Source organism: Ctenopharyngodon idella, chromosome 2, assembly GCF_019924925.1.
Source record: "Ctenopharyngodon idella isolate HZGC_01 chromosome 2, HZGC01, whole genome shotgun sequence".
Classification (NCBI taxonomy): domain Eukaryota; kingdom Metazoa; phylum Chordata; class Actinopteri; order Cypriniformes; family Xenocyprididae; genus Ctenopharyngodon; species Ctenopharyngodon idella.
The window spans coordinates 1,468,144-1,490,057 of record NC_067221.1 but is presented as its reverse complement, the minus strand read 5'-3'; the positions used below and the strand labels follow the sequence as shown (position 1 = coordinate 1,490,057).

Sequence of the window (21,914 nt, the reverse complement as noted above, 5' to 3'; positions counted from 1 at the left end):
CAAAACGGCGATATATAAAAATCACTTCCGACACCTTTGAGAAGATAATAACCTGCCACTTACTGGCATGGCTATCAACAGAGAGCCCTTCAATCTCCATTCTCAGGCCCTAAAGGGGCAGTTAGTTTGACAGTATTCATACACTCTGAATGACGGCCGCAGGACAGCTGCAATAGCTCTTCTGCACCACTCGGGGGCAGTGTTAACAAAGCAAACCTTTCGTATCTATCTCACAGAAGCACAACAACATCTATATGACTGAGCGCTGAACATCTTCCCTATTCGATTTAAAAATATACAGTAATCACATGCATAAATTTCTATGCTAATCATTTCAAGCAATACTGACGTCAACAGATCGGCTCTTAAGTAATTGACAAAATGAAGGAAGGAAAATACTTTGAGAGAGAAACAGTGGTTTTTTTTGGAGTCTGTATGTGGTTGTGACCCATACTGATTACTGCCTCTTGACCTCTGGCCAGTGCTCAGACCTCAGACAAGCCCTCCTGCTGGTTTCAGAGGGGTCGAGGAAACCGTCCATCCAACATGACCGGAAATCTCCACACTGATGACCACCACAGCCACAGAACAACACATCTGCCCAGGGTACAACACTGACCCACCCACGTCAACAGAAATAACACCACTGAATGAAGAGGCACATTCAGAGTCGGAGCTGTGGATCGGCGGTCAGTATACATGTGATCATATACTCTTAAAAATAAAGGTTATTTATTGGCATCCATGGAACCTTCCCATAGCTCAAAATGTTCTTTATAGTGGAAAAAAGGTTCTTCAGATTATTAAAATGTTCTCTTAAAAATAAGGGTTCTTTATTGGCATCAATGGTTCCATGAAGAACCTTTAACATCTATGGAACCTTTCCATTCCTCAAAAGGTTCTTTTAATGGAAAAATGTTCTTTATAGTGGGGAAAAAAGGTTCTTCAGATTATTAAAATGCTCTTCACACATACATTTTTAAAAAATAAAGGTTCTTTATTGACATCAGTAGGATGGAAGGAGGAACCTTTTCATAGTTCCTAGAACTACTGGCTGAAGTACCCGGATTTTTCCGCGTTCGCACCGCAGGAACTAGTGACGATTTTAGTTCTAGGCACTCCTTTTGGGGGAACTAAATTAGATCCTACTTCAGAGTAGGGTCTAAACCAGCACTATAGGAACTATCAGTGACGTGAGTGTATGTTGATTGGTCAAACGCATGTCAAACAAATTTAGCACCCAGCCTTTTTAAAAAGTGTGTAAACATATTTACTTCACGAACATGGAAAACAGTGATAACGGCATTTACCTGCAGGGTTGTGTTCTTTTCTCCACTTCGATGAAATGCAATACTGAAAGTTGTCGTAGGAGATTTCGTCTCTTAGCCCCACTTTCTGCTCTTTCAGTCACATGAATTATACGTTTACATTCCATCTCCGTTATCACGAAACCCACGACACAACAAACACAGCATCTTCCATCCACCGTTTTTTTAGCGTTTGTAAATGCCGCGCTTAAAGACGCTGCTGTCAGCCGCTTCAGAGTTCTTATTCCCGGTGCAAATGAAACCAGGAACATGTCCCGGAGGAGAAATTAGTTCTCGGGGAACTATCCTAGTTGTTAGTTCCTGTAACAGAGTTCGTAGAACTATTCGGTGCGAAAGCCTCCAAATTGGTTCTTCTATGGCATCGCTGCAAAAACCTTCTATATACACAAACGCTGGTCACATTTTTCAATACTTTTTCACAATCATTTCTTCATAATTTCTATCCTTTCTCTACTGTAAAATAAAAGTGGCCAAAAAGCATTTCATTACATTCGTGACCGATGAATTTAGTGATACATGCACTCGTTTTAAAGAAGCATGCATGACTTATGTGCACAGATAAACACATCGGGAGTTTTTGAGCTGGTTTTTGGGAGATTTGGTTTCTGATTTAGCCGTGACCCGTCTCTAACCTCCCTGTGAGAGTGGATCGCTGCAGGGTCTGGCATGAGAGCTGCTCTACTGACTGTCCCAGAAACCATGCGCTGATACAACAGGAACACATGAGCATACGTGTGTTTTCCCTGGCCACCTGCCTGTTTCAGAGTGGGTCTGAGGGAGGATTCGAGGGTCTAGAAATGCTCAAGGCCTCTTTAACTCATGGCAGCGCTGAGGTCAGGACTGTTCATCACACCTCATCACACACCGCAGTGGAAGCGCTCTCTCTGCTAAACAGTCTTTGTCCTCGAGTAACACTCGTTCACTTCTCTTCCTCTCCACCTGACTTCCTAAAGAATGAAAGCAGGGGTGTGGGGTGTATCTGTGATCACACTGGCAAATATGTGCAGTTTTTCTATTATCATAATCAGTGTGATTAGAAAGATATTGGAAGCAGACAATATCAAGGCTTGTTATGTTTCCAAATTTTCTACGCCACGTTTCCTGCGAAATGGAAAATTCCACCTGGAAACTAACCATTTCTAGTTGATTTGAAATATTTATTATAATACGTAAGTTCATTTAAATAGTTGTGCTAATAGCTTAACCTAAGTTTTAAAGAAAAAAATCCATTCCATACAATTCAAAAGTTTTGAGATTTTTTAAAGAAGTCTTAATATGTTCACCAAAATTGCATTTATTTGATGAAAAATACAGTACAAAACTATGGAAGCTTGTTTCCAACACTAAATAAACAATTAAAAAAAGGTAATTGTGACTTTTTATCTCACAATTCTGACTATTTTCTCAGAATTGTAAGATTTAAACTCGCAATTGCAAGATATAAAGTCAGAATTGTGTTTCATAAAATCAGAATTGCGAGATATAGAGTCGCAATTCTGACTTTGAGTTATAAAGTCTTTTATAAAGAATTCCAAGTTTATATCTCATAATTCCAAAAACAAAAGTCAGAATTGAGAGACTAAAGTCGCAATTACCTTTTTTATTTTTTATTTCATGGCGGAAACAAGCTTATTCTGTAGGAAACAGAAATATTGTAAAATATTATGATAATTTAAAACCATGCCAGTTTTCTATTATATATATATATATATATATATATATATATATATATATATATATATATATATATATATAATATATATATATATATAATCTTTTTAATTTCTTAAACTTAAACAAGTTTAAGGGTTTTTAGACTTTTAAACTTCAATGTACACAAAGATATTAAATGATTCAAGATATTCCAATGTACTCCATGGTACATAACTATGGCATTACTATGGTAAACATCCAAAAAATAATCACAATAGTACCATGGTACTTTTTGGTAAAAGTGATTTAAATTGTATATTATATTGTTTGGATGCCTAACTCGACTAGAAACATAAAATCCTAGATTGTAGCACTACTTTTTATTTAATCAACAGATACCATAATATAAATACTAATCTCTGCTATTGTATCGTTATCTGCATTACAAAAAAATAATCTAGTATGAACAAAAATTTCTATATTGTTCATCCCTAGTAAACAGATGAATGAACCCAAACCCACGGTCCTGTTCTCTCAATGATGCTTTAGAAACAGATCTAAGGAGCAGCACACACACACACACACACACCTCACACCTCTTCTCTCACTCCCTCAGCGCTGATCTGATATAAATAGCACTCCTCCGCTTCTCCAAAAATCTCCTCCGCACCTCTCCGTACCCTCCTTCTCCTCAAACCTTTCCCCTATATTGCTCTCCCAGCCCGTCCCTCCCCGTACAGCACAGATTCCAGACAGCGGTAGAAAGCGTCTCCTCCCTCGACTCTGCCTTATCACTAGCTCTGCCAAATGCCAGGCCTGTCCATCACTGAGCAAACGCTCCAGCACCCCCGCTGCATCATGGGAAGGGCTGTGGATGTGTACAAGCATGTTTGATTATGAGGCTACGTGTGTCCGTGCATGTATGTGTTGTAAACAGACGAGAATAAACAGAAAAAAGCTCTGACAAAATGTATCTACATCTCCACCTCAGGACAAGTAGAGGAAATTTTGATGCAAATTAAGAGGATTTTGAGTATTTCATAACTAGCGCCACCATTACTAACGCTCACACCGAGGATCAGGGATTTCAACAAAGCACTAATTGTTCTGGGTGCACCCATATTCAAATAAGTCACTTTATGGCGATAACTGACAAACGGCCAATATTAAAATTCCCTACAAATATAAAAAAAAAAAAAAATAATTTTAAGTCTTAAAAATTACAAATAAAAACACAAAAAATGCTACAGGTGAATTTAACATTATAATGTACAGTGTGAAAATGGATATTCATTTTGAGATTTGCTTAAGATTAAATTATTAGTGATTTTAAAGATTAATTACAATTATTTTCAATTATTTCAATTTAATACGAACATTTATTTGACAAAAAAAAAAAAAAATCCAAAATCAGCCAATCCGTTAAATATTAATAATATATAAAACACTTTATTATAGGCCAATAACATGGTATTAATATATTTAAACTTCTCACATAAAAGGTCTTGTTGTGTTCTGCACCATTGCTTTGGCAAAGTATCTGGTAAATGAACTAAAATCCAAAAGCGCAATATGGCTTTATCCTCTAATCAAATAACAAAAGGCTGTGACTTAGCCTAATTAAATAAGTCTGTTCTTCAAAACAAAGTGCCACTCTGCTCACGAGATCAACTCGCGATCCAGTGTTTTACGCCAAAATTAAAGATCAACTGTATTTTCCGTCAAAATAAAAGCTCAAGGGTTTTTATATTATATATATATATCAGTTATTAGCTTTCAAATATAAAGAATTATCGGTTATCTGTATTGGCCAAAATGTTCTTATCAGTGCATCCCTTATTATTATTATTATTATATTCTAATTGTTTGGCTTCCTAAAACAGCAGTGTGAATATAATGTGGACTGAGACACTATATCACTACTAAAAAGAGGGTTGAGTCCCCTTTAAAGTTCAGGTACAAGTCGATTCACCGACTTTTTTCTTTGTTAAATTCGTACACTGAACATGGGTTGGAGCTCTTAATTTTGAACTTTCAAAGTGCACCAGTTTGTTTGTACTACTGACACGAATCCTAACTCAAATCGAGTGGCTTTTCTTCTGGCTGATGATTTAAAAAAAAAAAAAAAAAAGAATGGAAGGAATATATCTAGGGAACAGAATATCATAAAGACTTAGGTTTTTTTTTTTACTTGTGTGAGCAAGTACCGACTTAGCAACTGTTAAAAACATCCCAAAATCCTTAGCAACTGCAAAGAAACCCCAATAGCATCATGGCAGCAAAGTTTCATAGACGAAAGAGCTGTTTTTCATAGATGAACACCACTCATGTTTTCTTCAGAACAAGAACAATCTAGTTTAAACTCAAAGTTGTTATATAGGCATTACTGATCTGTTTTCATTCAATGGAACAAAGCACTGATCAGAGAGAGAAAACTGTAACTGTCCACTAAAGAAAAACACAGAGTATAACACCTGCATGAACACAACACGGCCTGCAGTATGGAATGAATAAAGCCGCAAGCAGATGGATGGAGGGATGATGAAGAAAGAGAAGGGAGGATCTTAGCAGGGAAGAAAGGAAAGGAAAAAAAACTCATTGAGAAGCACATGAAGAGTGATCATCTCATTCAGTCTCTCTCTCACACTCAGTTAAATATGTTTTGTAACACAGATTGAATTGATCATCAGTCAGCAACTGTTTCCATTGACTCATTATCGGAGCCAGAAACATCCTAACTCCGGATCTTATCCGTGGCCATCTCAAAGACTTGTAACACAGCTCCAGAAATGAAACTACAGCTAATTCCACTAACATTTAACACTCTAAACCTCCATCTTACCATTGGACGGTGGAGGACTTTTTTTCCAGTGTGGAAAAAAAGCAAAGTTCGGAATGATCTGATAGCAGAGCTCCAGGCTGCTGTCAAGCCGCCCACATGCACAGACAGAGAGAGAATGAATGAGTGAATGGATGAATGAATGAAGCGCAGGCGTGACAGGGTGATGAATGGAAAAGTAGGCGAGGAAGAGAATGAAACCAGCTGTGCTTACCTGAAAGAAACCAGGGGGCATGGGTCCGCCTGGCATGCCATCGTTGGGGGGCATGTTGCCCATTACAGGGCTGGGAGCTGCTGCTGCACTCTGGGAAACAGAAAGAGGGAACCAGTTAGTATAGAGATTTAGGAAAAAATCCAATCGGAAGTGAGCATGCCCTATGCCCTACTCACTCACTCATTGAAGTGGGCACTTTGTATACAGGGAGCAGGGCACTTGTGTGTCATAATGAAGCCGTTTGGAACACACTCAGTGAACAGAGCAATGAAAGACCACGTCATTTCCTCATAAGCTTCACATGGAACGTTACCACAACAGAAGCTAGGCAGCGACAACAGAAATATCTTATTATTGCCGTTAACTTAATATGAAATGCATGACGAAAATGTGTGTAATACATCATAACAAAACAAAACTTTAACTCCAACTCTCCCGCCATATCTAGATTTAAAATGAATCACGAGGACTTGTCACCCTGGGTCACATGACCATAAACGATTAAATTACTTCCTTGAGTCGGCACCGATAGCCTCGTGGGCAGCACCGACATATAGCACAGTTGCTTTTCGGGCGTCCTGAGTTCGAGTCCCGGCTCATGGACCTTTCCCAATCTCGCCAAATCGTGTCCCGTGGGGTAAAATCTGTGTTTTTTGGCGGGGTTCCCCTGGTAAAATTAGCATTCCAGGGGCTAAATATCACGGTATTGGGGTCTCTTCAACCCGTGGACATGAAAAACAACTCGCGGCAACAGTGTTACAGTTGCCCAATTCTGCGGGAAAACCACAGACTTGGCAACACTGGTTATGTATATGTTTCCCCCCATTGTTCATTCAAACATACCTGATAGGGAATATTGTTTTAATTGGTAAATCACATAATAGAAATGATCTTTTTTTTATAACTGATAACATTTTGATAATATAAATATGTCCTTAATTAAATTCAATTTAAATATTTACAAAAAAAAATTAAAATTATTTGTAATATTTATTTAAATAAATGAATAGACTCATTAAGATAGGATCCATTAAAATTCATTCAAGTGACAGTAAAGACATTTATAATGTTGCAAAAGATTATATTTCAAATAAATGCTGTTCTTTTTAACTTTTAATTCTGAAAAATAAAAAAATCCACAAAAATATGAACCATTTCCAACATTGATAATCATAAATGTTTCTTGATCATCAAATCATCATATCAGAATGATTTCTGAAGGATCATGTGACACTGAAGACTGGAGTAATGATGCTGAAAATTCAGCTTTGATCACAGGAATAAATTACATTTTAAAATATATTTATTAAATATATTTAATAAATAGTTTATTTAAATTGTAAAAATATTTCACAATATAACTGTATTATTTTTTTATATCTAATAAATGCATTATTCACCCATGCCAATAACATCAAAACAACCAAAAATAGTGGATGAAGAAATTAAATGTTTATATATCTGTCTTCTTACAAAACAAAAGCAGACGCGATACAACACAAGACCACAAACTAACACTATAGGCAGAATCTGTGTTAGAGTTTGTCTAATTACCGCAAACAAAGCTTTTATCTGTACAACATCACTACACGGCTCTAAACCAGAGCATAATGTAAGTATCAGTGTGTAGTTAATACACAAGTAAGATCACTCTCAGTAAACCCTCACTTGAAAACCTGACGCTTATTTGCATCAGAAAAAAAGCGGCTGCACTACAGCACGGCTCTTGTGTATCTGTGTACATACTTCCCCTCGTAAAAGGGGCATAAAACAAGCAAACAGAGCGAGAGGAGCCTCGAGTGGAATCTCCTGAGCCAGTGGAACACTTAGAGACTGGGGCCCCTTTCCTCCGCTGGCCCCGTTCCCTCTCAAACCTCTTTAACAGTCTGCTGCTGCTGGGGGCTTCTGTGTTTGCCCTGTTCTACCACAGACAGAGAGAAGACTTTGTGTGTGTCTGTGTATGTGTGAGTGAAAACGAGAGAAAAGGAGACTAAACAAGGAGTGAAACAGGGGAAGATAAAGGAGAAAGTAGGAGAAGAGAAAGAGAGGAGGATTACAGAGCAAGAGCTGGCAGTCGGCTCACACACTCCCTTCCCCCTGCTGTAACTCAAACCTCTCTACGGTCGTCGTACAAACAGCTACGCCACCTCTGACCTCACACACACACACACACACACACACACACACACACACACCGACTCATACACGCAGAACCCAGTAGGGTCAGTGGGCAAAGCTTATCCCACATGACTCCTCCCATATACTCCACAATCACAGACTAGGGCTGGCCGACATATTAAATACTCAATGGTGATAAGAGGCAACATCGTGATGACTTTAATGTGTTTTTTATTTGTCAATTAAGTTCCCTTACGAATATGGCAGCTCTAAGACTGTGATAATGTCATAAACTTCAGTAGCAAAAACACTTTTAAAGTTGGCGAGTTTGATTCATTTCTATGAAGTCGATTTAAACGGATCGATTCAAAATTATGATTCAATAATTAAACATTTGAGTGCCTGTAATATATTCAATATTCAAAATGATTATGCTGCTGGGGATATAAAATAAAAGTTAAATTTAAATTATGATGATTTTAATGTGCTTTTATTAGGCCATTAAGTTTTATAAAGACTGTGTCATTAGTTTCACAATGTTAATTTAAACTTCAGTAGAGAAAGTGTCATTAGATTTGACAAGACTGATTCATTTAGTTCGAACTGTCCTTTTCAATGAATTAATTCCAAACTGAATGAAATAATTCTCTGATTTGTTGGCATCATCACTCAAAAATGTTAAAGTCGGCATGAAATGAAAATTCACTTATTTTCTAAATGAATGTTATTGATCTTATTGTGAACAATTCATCCATGCATAAGTTTAATTTTGTACAATATTTGTTACTGACTTTAATCAAAATGTCATAGCTTGATCTGCCGGTGAAAATGCCAGACTTCTCTCAGGTGGCACATGCCAAGCTTTTCCAACCATTTAGTCCGCTAAACCCGTCCGCTGCTTACAATCAACTGCAAGTTCACATTCAGATCCCTGCTTTCAAATCAACAACCGATGGATTGAAGAAGCCGCTTTTCTTTTTGTCTTTTTCGATTATCCTTTTTACCTGGATGTATGTCACAACACTGAAGAAAAGATCTGATGATGCTTTTGTAACATCGTGACTTTAAACTTCAGTTACAAATATTTGGCAAGTTCATTTAATTTCTCTGAATTTGTTAAAACTGCCCTTTTCAACTAATTCTACACTATGACTCGCTGATTCGTTCGCATAATCACTCAAATATTTAAACAGATGAGTCGACCGTTAACAGAAAGTGTCACTTTTCGTGCAATAAAAAAAAATTACTATCTTTCTCTTTCAGCTGCTTCCTGTTAGTTAAAATGATTATGTTCAGACACTAGCGTGTGTCATTATATTATTAACATTCTAACAAAATCAAGCTCAGTGGAGTTAAGCAGCATTATGATGAACTTAGGTTACAGATTGTAGATATATGTGGGCACTCAGTTTTTCCTGTCGTTTCATTCATTTGGCCAAAAGCTTGTGTTATGAAAGATGAAGCGTTACGCACAGGCTGTATTGGCTATGACTAGACGACAAAGACACTCTTCACGACTCCTCAAATACATAAAACATTAGCCTTTATACACATCACGTTTTGAATAAAGAAAACACTGTACTTATTTAAAGAACCAGTTCTTTATTTACTCTTACACTACACTAATCTGATTGGTTAATCAACGTTCTAAGGTGTGCAATTATTTTCAGGGAAACACACGGCTAAAGTAGTTCCAGGCAGGTTTTGACAGCATTACAGTTCTGTATCACTTCATCAAATGATTTCAGGTCTTACAACTAAAGAACCAAAACCACAACGACACTGACCAAGCAAATAAATATAGTAAATAATAGGATAAAAATGACCAATTATTTCCATGTTTTTGCCACCAAATCACGTTTTATTATGTACGAAAAGCACACACATACAGTACGGACACACACTCTTACAGAGACTTGTTGTCAGCGCTGCTCTGACGATTTTATCAGTAAAATAGTTTAAGAATTTAAAAGCTACCTGACATTTCTCACTAGCGAGGAAATAACGTTGCTGTTCTTGAAGCAGATAAACTCACAGTTTCACTGTTAGTAGAGACACTGCAGCCGAACACTGTTGAGAGACGTGCAGACTCAGGTAATTCACATATGCTTAATCTCTCTAATAACTGCATTAATAACTGCATTATTCTGCTATCAAGGCTCAAGCCTCCATTACTACATTACAACGGAGATGTGGGATGGGATGTTTAGAAATTAGTCCCACACACAAGAGTGTTTTAAGAACAAAAACCTGACAAATGTCTTGAAATATGACATCTGAACAATGTTTTGAGGTGTGGTGACCGTAGTATAAGCGGAATAATTGACACCGGGCCGTTCAGATATTGAAAAATAACGCAGGTGTGCATTATTTTTCTAATAATTTAACGGCCCATAGTCAATTATTCCTTAATTGCACTGCAAACAAGCAAAGACGTGCAGGACTTCATTGAGGATTGAGGCGGTGGAGCTTCTGTATGAGGTTTACTGACAGTTTGAGGAGATACGAGGTTTATTCAAGCTCTTGTATGAAATATAGGCAAAAAATAGTTATTAATTATTAGTTTTTTTCCTAATCAAACCATTTTCGGAACAGTAATGTTACAGAAGGAACGCATGAACAAATGTTCTGCTTGGAGTGAACCGATTGATTTTTTTTCCCCGTTTTTAAGCCATGACGCAAACACACTCATGAGGCAGGAAGAAGGACTGAGATTGAGTTTGCTCAACCCTGTAAACACACACACACACACACACACACACACACACACACACATTGTGATACTGGCGGCTGGTACCGATCCAATACTCAAGGGAGGCGAGTGTCTGTGAACAGGGTCTGGTTCCCTGATCCGCCTGAGATCTGTGGCTCTTATAGAGCTGTTATACAGCATCACCCCCGAGCCACACACACACACACACACACACACACACACACACACACACACACACGCCAACCCAACCAATCCCAGCTAACACAGCAGTGCAGGGGGCGTGTGGTGAACCGTAACCCGGGGCGACCAGAGAGTATTAGCGCTCGGGCTCCAGCTCTTTTACGAGGAGAGAGAGAGACTGCGGTGGCTAGATATGGCTTCACACACACGCTTAAACACACACAAAGCACTGTGTATACTGCGGACAGCAGGGAGGGACACCAGAACTGCAGTGTGTGTGTGTGTGTGTGTGTGTGTGTGTGTGTGTGTGTGTGTGTGTGGAGTAAAGTCCTGTGAGTAAGATGCGGCTCTGTTCAGGTGCATAAAGAGAGAGTGAGGAAGAGGGGGAGAAAGAGGCCTCCTTCGTCTTGTTGCCATGACAACTCCGACCTCAGCTCTCCCTCTACAGTGCCATTAAAACCCTCAGGCCGTCAATCATCCGCCAGTAGGGAGAGCGTGTGCCTGTGTGTGTGTGTGTGTGTGTATGCATGTGAGAAGGGAGGGACCAAGCTTTTCAGCGCTCGTCTCGTTGCTCACTGATTACTGCCATCATCTCATCAACCCATTAAACAGCAGCTCATTTCGGTATACACACCTCTACACCAGCCGCTAAATAACAGTACTCATGTAAACATAAACATACACACACACACACACACACACACACACACACACACACACGCTCTCTCGGGTATTACGCTTCAGCACGGTACTCAATACCCGCTGCACAAGTAAACAAACACTTGAGCATGCTCGCATAAACACTTGGGGTTTACGTCTCAACACCAGTTGCAAAACTAATATTCGACACCCAGTTGACAGAGCTTGAGAAAATACACACATGTGGCTCTTACTGAAAGTACTGTGAGTTTACCACAGTATAGAACTGTGTGTCTACCATATTCATATACCTGACCTTAGCAGGGTGCGAGAGAATAAAAAATTACTAAGCATTTGTTTAAAGGGGACCTATAAGTGTCTTCCTATAAGTAAGAATGTGTCTGTGAAGTTTCAGCTCAAAATACCCCACAGGTCATTTATTATAGTTTGTCAAATTTGCCCCTATTTGGGTGTGAGCAAAAACACATCGTTTTTGTGTGTGTCCCTTTAAATGCAAATGAGCTGCTGCTCCCGGCCCCCTTTCCAGAAGAGGGCGGAGCTTTAACAGCTCGCGCTTCCGTCGCTCAACAACAACAAAGCTGGAGAATCTCACGCAGCCAAAATGAGGATTGTCAGTAACGGTGTTCAGCCTTACATTGTTCAAACCGGAGTCGACACTGATGGAGAGACTCAGGAAGAAGTTACAACTTTTAGACGTTTCTGAATGGTTAGTGGATAAATTTATGTAGTTGCTGTGGAGTTGATTCAACTCATCGACTAGCATGTGCCGTCATGTTAATCTTTTGTGCAAATCCAGTGTTGAATTGACCCTCGTTTGTGAAGCAGTCCGGTGTAAAATGACGGCATGTCAACAACACTCTACTGCAACAACTCTTCCTCTTCTCTAAAGCAGCCCAACATGGTCCCGCCCCCTTTGTTGTGTGTTTCCTGGGGGGCAGGGTTTATGTAAATTTTAGGGTTAGTGACGTCACCAACCCAGGAGGAAGCTCGTTGTAGTCCCTACCAGCCGTTTGTTGTAGTCCTTAAATGTCTCTCTTTTTTGTTTGTTGTAGTCTCTCTTTACATTGAACTTTGAGTGTCGTAACTTTGCAGATTATGTTCAATGTTTATGTTCAAACAGCAACATTACACACTAACTAAAGTTAAAAAAGTGAAATCATAATCAACCACCCCTTAAATAAAAATAAAAGCATATTTTATTTATTTATTTTATCCATCCATCCACCTTTCTCACATTCTTGCTTGGATTGGTGGTCCGTTTTTTTCCCAAAAATGTGCATATAAGAATTTTAAATATTAATTTTGGACAAAATACGACAATATTGTAAGGTGTAAGTAAATAGGGTGGGGGAATATCTATATTTCAAAGAATTATCATCATGATATTGTCCAGAAATTATGGAGTTGCTGTAGCATCATTTCCAAAAATGAAAGAAAGAAAGAAAAAAGAGTGAAGAAAAAAGGTAATACCAGTTTTTTATACCAATACAGTTTATTTATTTAAGTTTTTTTATCTCGTTTTTTGGCATTATATCTTTGCAAAACAGTTCCTACACACCACACTCCCACTCACAAACATACAGCTAAGAATCTATACTTGATAAAAACACCACCAAGACTGCTCCTCTCATTCATTTACATTTCAATCAGTCAGAAATTCAGTCAATTAAAACTTTAAATATCTAAACGTTATTGGGCCGAGTAGCGAGACCTGTGGCATCCCTGAATGCCTGGCTCCTGTAAATACACTCTTATTTGACGAACAGACCTCCAAGCAGCTGTGCAGTTTATTAAAAATGATTCAGCAGGCAAAGAGCAAAGTGGGAGGCGAGGATCAGACCCTTCAGCTCGGTCCAGCATCCTTAACCTTTGCACATCTCCTCCTCTCCAACTCTCTCCTGACGGCAATCTCTCCGGTGGCTTCCATATCCTTGCTTTTCTCTCATTCACGTTCCCATCTCTCTTGTACTCTCCTGTGCAGCTGGAGTTGAGTCTATAAAGATTAGCTGGAGAGACCTGCATGCATAATCAAGCTGAGGACAGATGTGTCGTTAACCGAATGGGAGATGTGCGTGTGTAAGAAGCTGTGAAGGAAAGTGAAGTGAAAGTCGGTCGTGAGGTGAGGCTGGTCCACTAACTAAAGCTGCTCCGAGCACAGAGGAACCAGAACCTCAAAACCTCCTAAAACCAGTTTCTATAAGTTGTGGAACAGCTTCCATCCTAAAATGTAGCCTGTTTAATGTTTGTTTTTACTTAGAAGTCATATGTGTAGCACTGTGGCAAGAATTAGCCAAATAAAGACAAATAGCATGTAGTAGAATATAAAAGGATGAGTGCAATTAATATGAGGCACTAAACAGAATTAAACTTAAGTTTGAAATAACAGTGGAGAATAGACCATATATCACATTTTGTAACTTTTTTTCCATTTAAAGTTAAAGTTGGCAATGTGTTGTTGCTGCACTATGGTAAAACCCAGGAAAAAAGAAAGGAAAAAATGTCCACTTACACTAACAACAACTAACCACCAAATCCCCATAGCTTGTGGACATCCTTCGAAATATCTTAAAGCTAAGAGAGACACACCATTCTCATCCATATTCGTACAATACAAATACAATCGGATAGAAGCACATGCATCCCATACTGACAATCTTCTCCAAAACAGTTGCTAACATGTGATAACTGAACTAGTGTCAGCAGGTTAACCAAAGCTGAAGCCAAAGCACGTTTATCTGGGAATTATGTTCAGTTCAGACCTGCGGCCTGGAAACGGTTTTAATGCAAACCCACTAATGTCCCCGAGCATGTCCGTTCGTTCACATGAGCCTCACATGCCAATGAGCGCTGACCCACTCGCTATCACCTTCCACAGATAAGACACGGAGACAAACACCTGTATGGGAAAACACACAGCAGATTCCATCTCGGCAAACTTAACTCCGGCACTGTGAACTACTGCTAATGAGGCTAACGTGCTGAAGTACTCTAACAGAACAAGAGAGAGAGAGAGAGAGAGGTGAAAGCCAGGCCTTGTAGCCTTTCATTAGGCCGGTGACAGCCCCACAGGGAGAATACTATGTCACAGACCTCTGTGAAACAAAAGAAATGAGGGGACAGAAACGGCTGCCAAGACCACACTGCTAATTGGAGATAATTAATGCCATTAATTAGGCACTGAGAGGGAGGGAGGGGTGGAGAGGGAAGCAGTTATGCAGAAGAGAAACAGGAGAGGGACGGAGAACAGTACCGGGAGAGCACCGAGGAGTTTCTGGTTTGCACTAACAGTGTCTAATTCCTCTGTGACCCGGGTAAGAGGGGGGGTCGATGGCACCTCGGAGCGCACCTTTTGGCCCGCGGAAAATCCGCAATGCAAAATAAGGCAGTGCACTTTTAAACTTGTAGATGCGGGGAGAGTTACAGGCAATGGCCCAGCTAAAAGATACACGGAAGGAGTAAAACAAGGTATATTATGTACAGTAACACTGGTTGCTCCCTCAGTCCACATACATTCCAGTGAGTTTATGTAAGGGATAATCCTCCGCTTCGCGTCAGGTGGTTCTTTACCTCCATGTTGTGCATTAAAATCATTTAATGCACTGCTAGCTGTTGATTATCCCACTTATACCATGGTCATTTGCCAGCACTGACAACTTAAAGAGGACATATCATGAAAATCTTTTTCCGTGTTTAAGTGCTCTCATCGGGTCCCCGGTGCATCTACCAACCCAGAAAATGTGAAAAAGAACAACCCAGTAACTTTGTTTTGGTAAGCCTTTCTCTGCAAGCATGTGAAAAAACGAGCCGCTCAGATTTCGCTCCCCTAGTGACGTAGGAAGGGGATCTTCTTATAATATTATTATCAACTCCACAGCAACTACATAAATTTATCCACTAACCATTCAGAAACGTCCAGTTTCATTCTAAAAGTTGTAACTTCTTCCTGAGTCTCTCCATCAGTGTCGACTCCGGTTTGAACAATGTAAGGCTGAACACCGTTACTGACAATCCTCATTTTGGCTGCGTGAGATTCTCCAGCTTTGTTGTTGTTGAGCGACCAAAGCGTGAGCTGTTAAATCGGAAAGGGGTCCGGGAGCAGCAGCTCATTTGCATTTAAAGGGACACACACAAAAACAGTGTGTTTTTCCTCACGCCCAAATAGGGGCAAATTTGACAAACTATTACTAAATGATCTGTGGGGTATTTTGAGCTGAAACTTCACAGACACATTCTGGGGACACCAGAGACTTATATTACATCTTGTAAAAGGAGCATTATAGGTCCCCTTTAATAACTTATTTATAAATAAGAGCCATGCAGTGTACAAATTTACCATAGCGATTTTAAAAGTTCTGATGCTTCGTTACCAAGTAGATAAAATTTAGTTTAAATAAAATAAAATAAAAATATATTAAAAGTTAAATGGAAAACAAACAGCACAAAATTTACATAAAAATATGATTTTTCTTTTTATTGGATTTGTGCATTTTGTTATGTAATAGATCTGTTCATGCAATTAATGTTGATAAACAACAGTGCCAAAAAAACTACTCAACTGCTCATAATATCTTCACTAATTGAAAAACGTGAAGAAATATCTAATTAACTGAGAAAAACACTTGAAGGCTACATGTCACTGTTTTGACTGAATCTTTTAATGTGTATAACTTCCATAATGAAATAAATGAGTGTTTTCAATCGTATCATTTCATTTCACAGGTTTGAACTTACTGATGAAATGTTGTGACACCCTATGCCATACTAAACCAAGATATGACTGTACCACTGTGAGAGGGACAGAAAAAGAAAAAAATAATGACGCTCAAAAAACCGACACTTTAGGATGAGTTGTGTCACCTCATTTTGCTACACTTGCATCTTGCAAGTCTTGCTTGAACTTCATTGACCTCTCTATGACCAAAATAATTTGGACAAGCACACGTTTTCAGTGACTGGTTTTGGTGTGGAACCTCCCGTGTGCTCCGAGCAAACTCTCCACTGAAGTCCTCAGCAGGGTGCGAGCACACAGGTCAGATAAACAACCGGTCACAACATCTCTTAATCCAGTGTAAAGCCAGAGGACGGGCTGACAGGGCAGCGGACACAAACATCTCAAGCCTTACTGATCACACTGGTGGTCTATTAAACCGCCTGCATGTAATACAGCGCTAACAGCAACAGGGGGCGCTCTGTGTGTGCAGCAAATACACTTCCCTGCCTTATGGAGATTTTAATTTCATGTTGCATCTGTAAATAAATTAAATTGTTTCTTGAATTAATCAATTATATTTTGTAAATAAACTGAATTAATCATCAGTTCATCCAACAACAAATCCTGTCATCATTCACTCACACTCATGACCTGTACGGCTTTCTTTCTTCTGTTTTTAAATTGTTTGTTCATACAGTGTTTTTGGACCCCATTGACTTCCACTTTCCCATCTTTTGTAGGGCTGCTCGATTATGGCAAAAATTATAATCACGGTCAATACTGATATCATGATTATTTAACATGATTATTGGTATTCATATGATGAGTAATTATAAATAGTGAAATTTTACAATTGTCGATACTTCAGTAAAAACGAATACTAGGTTAATTAATGTAAGAAAAGAGTCCTCAAAATAATTACGTAAGACAAATAAACAGTCGTCAATACAATAAGAACAAAGAATTACAAACAAAACGGACAAATAAATACAACAGAACAAAAATACATATGAAATAAACAGTGTTTTAAGTTTTTCAGGAAGATGTAGGCTACTAATAGTGGTATTCAGATTAGTAATAGCCTATGACAAGAAAAAATAAATAAATAAATGTATAATAACACTGCATAGTCTTACTGTACACATTAAATATAGAATAAACACTTTATTAAAGCTACTTAAGTTATTCAGTCAAGATTAGTGAGTGATTTTCTCTGTCTTTTGTTATTTGATTATCATTAATGACAGACAGCAGCAGGTTTATTAGGCTGCTGTCACTTTAAGAGCTGCACGGATCCAATATACTGTTACTCGCGTTTTCTTTCTCTACTGTGTATGTTTATTTAAGACATAACCCACGTGAATACTCTCCAAAAAGGCATTTTGACAGTTTTGTGCGTATGCGCTCAGGTGCGTATCCGCACACAGAAAGCCGCCTGGGGAACAGTGTCTCTTTTGCGGCTTAATGCGCTTTTAATAACACTATTTAATATCAAACAGTCCCGCAGTTTAGCGACAATAGACTGCATTTTACACTCACTTATTCAGCTGATTTGGATGTTAAGTTTGGGCTTTTAGGGAGGAATGAAAGCGCACCACTGTGAAGGAAAGGAAGCTGCGCTGGAGGGAATGTGGCACAATAATCGTTTTACGTCAATTATATTGTTTTCATAAGCGTTGAAAGCCAAAATCGAAATCAAAAATCAATTGCGATTAATCACACAGCCCTTATCTTTTGTGTTTCACAAAAGAAGAAAAACCCATACAGGTTTGGAGCAACATGAGGGTGAGCAATCCCATAAATTCTTCAACAAAAATCTAGCACTAATACTTTAAGAACAACCGCCTGGCATTAAAATCTTCTTTGGCCCTGATGCGAGACTGCAGATGAAGTTGTCAGGGCTTCCTCTCGGCAGCTGGCAGCCTGCGAACAGGCACTTGCATGTCATTGGGGCAACCTGCACCAGCGTCTCCATGAATAAATAACAACACACCTCAAAATATCCCTGCAGGCCATGCCACACACCACAGCACATACAGCTTTATCACTCCCTCAATGTCATGGAATTTCATCCCTCGCTCTCTCTCTCTCTCTCGCTCTCCTCTGTGCTGGTGCGTGTGAGACAGCGTTACGCAACGAGAGGCAAAAGTGTGTTGTAGGGTGTGTTAGGCATTAACTATACATTTACAGTGATCTTTGTTTTCCTTTAGATGTTTAACCCCTCCCCTCCCATCAGCACTCCTTTTCCCATCCAACTTCTGGATCTGATTTGGTGAAGCTCATGCACGCACACATGGGGAACGTTTAGAAGAACTTCCATGTCATTTGCAATCATGTCTGTGCTGATGTCTGCTGTTATGGAGTACGGTTGCTAGATCCCCAAAGCTACAAATCATTTTAACTGCATATTTTCTACACAACATACAAAAAAACATTTTCTGTTTTGTGAAACATCTAAATTTCATCATAAAAGCATGTTCTTGGAAAACCAGTGTTCAGACAAATCAGGCTCCACAACAATCACAAAAAGCAGCACTATTTCCAACACTGATAATAAGAAATGTGTCTTGAGCAACAAATCAGCATTTTAGAATGATTTCTGAAGGATCACGTTTAAATTGTAATAATATTTCACAACTTTGTTGTTTTTACTGTATTTTTGATCAAATAAATGCATCCTTGATGAGCACAAGAGACTTTTGAATTGAAATATTAGATACCAGTAAAAATTCACTTTTCAGATACAGAAATGTAATAAAGTCAGTAAAGTTGTTGTTTGATTAACATTAAAAACACAGACGGCAGCAGGATTATTAGGCTGCTGTCACTTTAAGACCCAATATAATGATACACGTTATCTTTCAACTACTTAATGCTTACGTTCTCATAACTGACTATGTTTAGTAGAGAAGGGCATTTTTTGACAATTTTGTATGAATTTGTCCGTTTAAGTGCAAGAAAACGTTAAACGAAGCTTAATTCAGTATTAACACGCTGTCTGAAACGCGGCTTTTCTAGTACCACGCTTGAACGTTTAAATTGGCAAGACTTAAAGTTTCGTGATGATGCAACTGTCGCTAGTGTCGTTCATGTTTGTTTATGAACACTGTATTGTCAGAATTTATAAAAAATGTTACCAGACAACTGGCGATTGTCAGTTTCATATACTCGCCAACGCCGATTTTTATTTTAGGCCCAAAATATAAATCAAATTATATTATATTATATTATATAGATTAATAATCTCCTAAATTTAAATCTTAACAACAATAACATTTGGCAGAATCAATGCTTACCATGGTATATTTTTAAAACGGTCATGGTGACTTAAAAATAATAAACACAATATAATACGAACAATGACAGTGCAAACCTCCAGGCAACAGACTGACCTAGAATCAGAGACTTTAAGACCCTGGGGAGAGTCGTACCCCCTCTCTCTCTCTCTCTCACACACACACACACACACACACACACACACACACACACACACACACACCTCAGAAAATTCCAAGCTCCCCCTCCCCCTTCCTCCTCTATGCTAATTCTGTGAGTGAACGCACAGGCCGCCGAGTCCCAAGAGAAGGAATAGTGTTGCTCGCTCCTACCCTTCCCTCTACGGTTTCTCCCTCCCCCTTTTGAACACCCCCCCTGCCAATAGGGGATGGGTGTCAGCAGCTTGCAGAAGCTGTTGCCATGGAGACGGGTCCTGTCTGCTCTCCGTCCCCCAGGCAAGAAGGCAGAGGGGGGAAATAGAGGGATAAAAGAGTGAGAAAAAAAAGGAGTGTGTGGAAAAAAAAGAGAAAGAGTGAGAGAGAAAAAAGAAACAGTGCAGGAGAGAGAACTAAAAATGAGTATGGCCGATATTTGGCTAATCTGAGCTTATGGACTTCGGCTGAAAACAGTGTCCGGTTGGCCAATTAAGTGTTACTCCCGACTGTTGATATTTTAGTGAGCTGGAGTAAATATTAAGTAAAGTAAGTCTTAATAATATTATATATAAATAAGTGTTGTAAGTAAAATTATAAAACTAAGATAATTGTTATATATATATTATATTTTAACTATAATATGCATAGTAACATTTATAATAAATGAGTAAATATTGTGCAAATTAAGTGAAAAAAGTGGGGGGGGGAATATATTTTATGTACACCGATATGAAAATTTTGGTTGATACGATAACTCTATATTTGAAAGCCGATAACCGATATATTGGCCGATAAATCTAAATAAAAATTTATATTTTTGAGAGCCTGATTACAAAAACAAAAGTCTCACCATTAAAAGCCATGTCCCAATCACACAATTATAATCTTCTCATTATAATATCATGTAGTCAAAATGACAGACTTGCGCTGTACTTAACTGTATTTTCCTTTTTGAAGTGATTTCAATTGTATTTCAAGCAATTCAAAACCATAATGGAGGACAGTGAACATCTGAAGTGTCTCAGCTGAAAGAAATAATCCATTATTTACCAGCTTTAATATATCTTATCGGGACGATAACAAAAACATTAAAAATGAACATATATCGGCCGATACTGTTATGGTATATCATGCATCCCTAATATTTTTTTTCACTTAATTTATATAAGTTCAAATATTTAAGTTCAAATTGTGTTAATGCAATGATAACGCTGATGATTTTCACAAAATAAACTCAGTAGGATGATCATTATGTGTTTATTTTAAGAAAATGATCTGCTGACTGAACATTATCCTGCTTATATCACACCTACTTATCAAATAAATAAATAAATAATAGGACATTAAATATTAATATTGAGCTTTTATTGTCTAAGAATAAAAAGACTGTAGAGTGATACAAGAGACTAGCACAGCAATTTAGTAAATCGGCTGGTCAATTAGCGTCGACCATTAGTGAGAAAATCCTTTGCTATGGATGACGGATGAGAAATGAGACAGCAAAACATGCTAGAGAAGGAAGAAGGAAGTATCGTCGGCACTCCAATCCAGTCAGATCACATATCAAATGCTGTCATGCTGTCAAATGGCACGGTTTAATTGGCTTGAACCCCCATTACGCCTGTAAACTTGTGCGCTCTCGCTGCAGAAGTTCAATGCGTCTGTTTCCAGTAGCTAACAGAAGTCAGTCGCGAGAACAAAAGGGGGTTTCCTGCTCTGGCTTAAGGGGGCGATATGTCATAACAGGACATGAGAGATGTCACTTTAAACTCTGAAACACACGGAACGAGAACAGAGGAGGAGGAGGAGGAGGCGGTCTGGCCTGAGGTAAAATAACAGATGTCTTTGTCCGCTGACTCCAGACTATCATTTAGACTTCCATTACATAAACTGTGATACCTCAAACAGTCATTTGCGCCCCTCAGGTGTTCGGCGCTGAGGTAAAGCAGCTCTGCCAAGTCACTCCATTTGCCTTTCGCAAGTCCGAAGCAATAACTCCTGCGTGAATATGAAGTGAGCGTATTAATGCAGGGGCTGGGAGGTCTTATGCGAGATAATGGATGACTT

The 21,914-nt window shown here is 38.7% G+C and overlaps 1 protein-coding gene across 2 annotated transcripts in view; it reads right to left on the bottom strand.

Annotated features, from left to right (window-relative positions):
- Positions 1 to 21,914, bottom strand: part of zgc:110158 (uncharacterized protein LOC553590 homolog) — a 75,006-nt gene that overhangs the window by 18,095 nt on the left and 34,997 nt on the right. For both annotated transcript variants that reach the window (XM_051916343.1, XM_051916333.1), the window contains exon 5: positions 6,035 to 6,124. In XM_051916343.1, the coding sequence (XP_051772303.1) occupies positions 6,035 to 6,124 (90 nt within the window). The remainder of the gene's footprint in view (positions 1 to 6,034; positions 6,125 to 21,914) is intronic.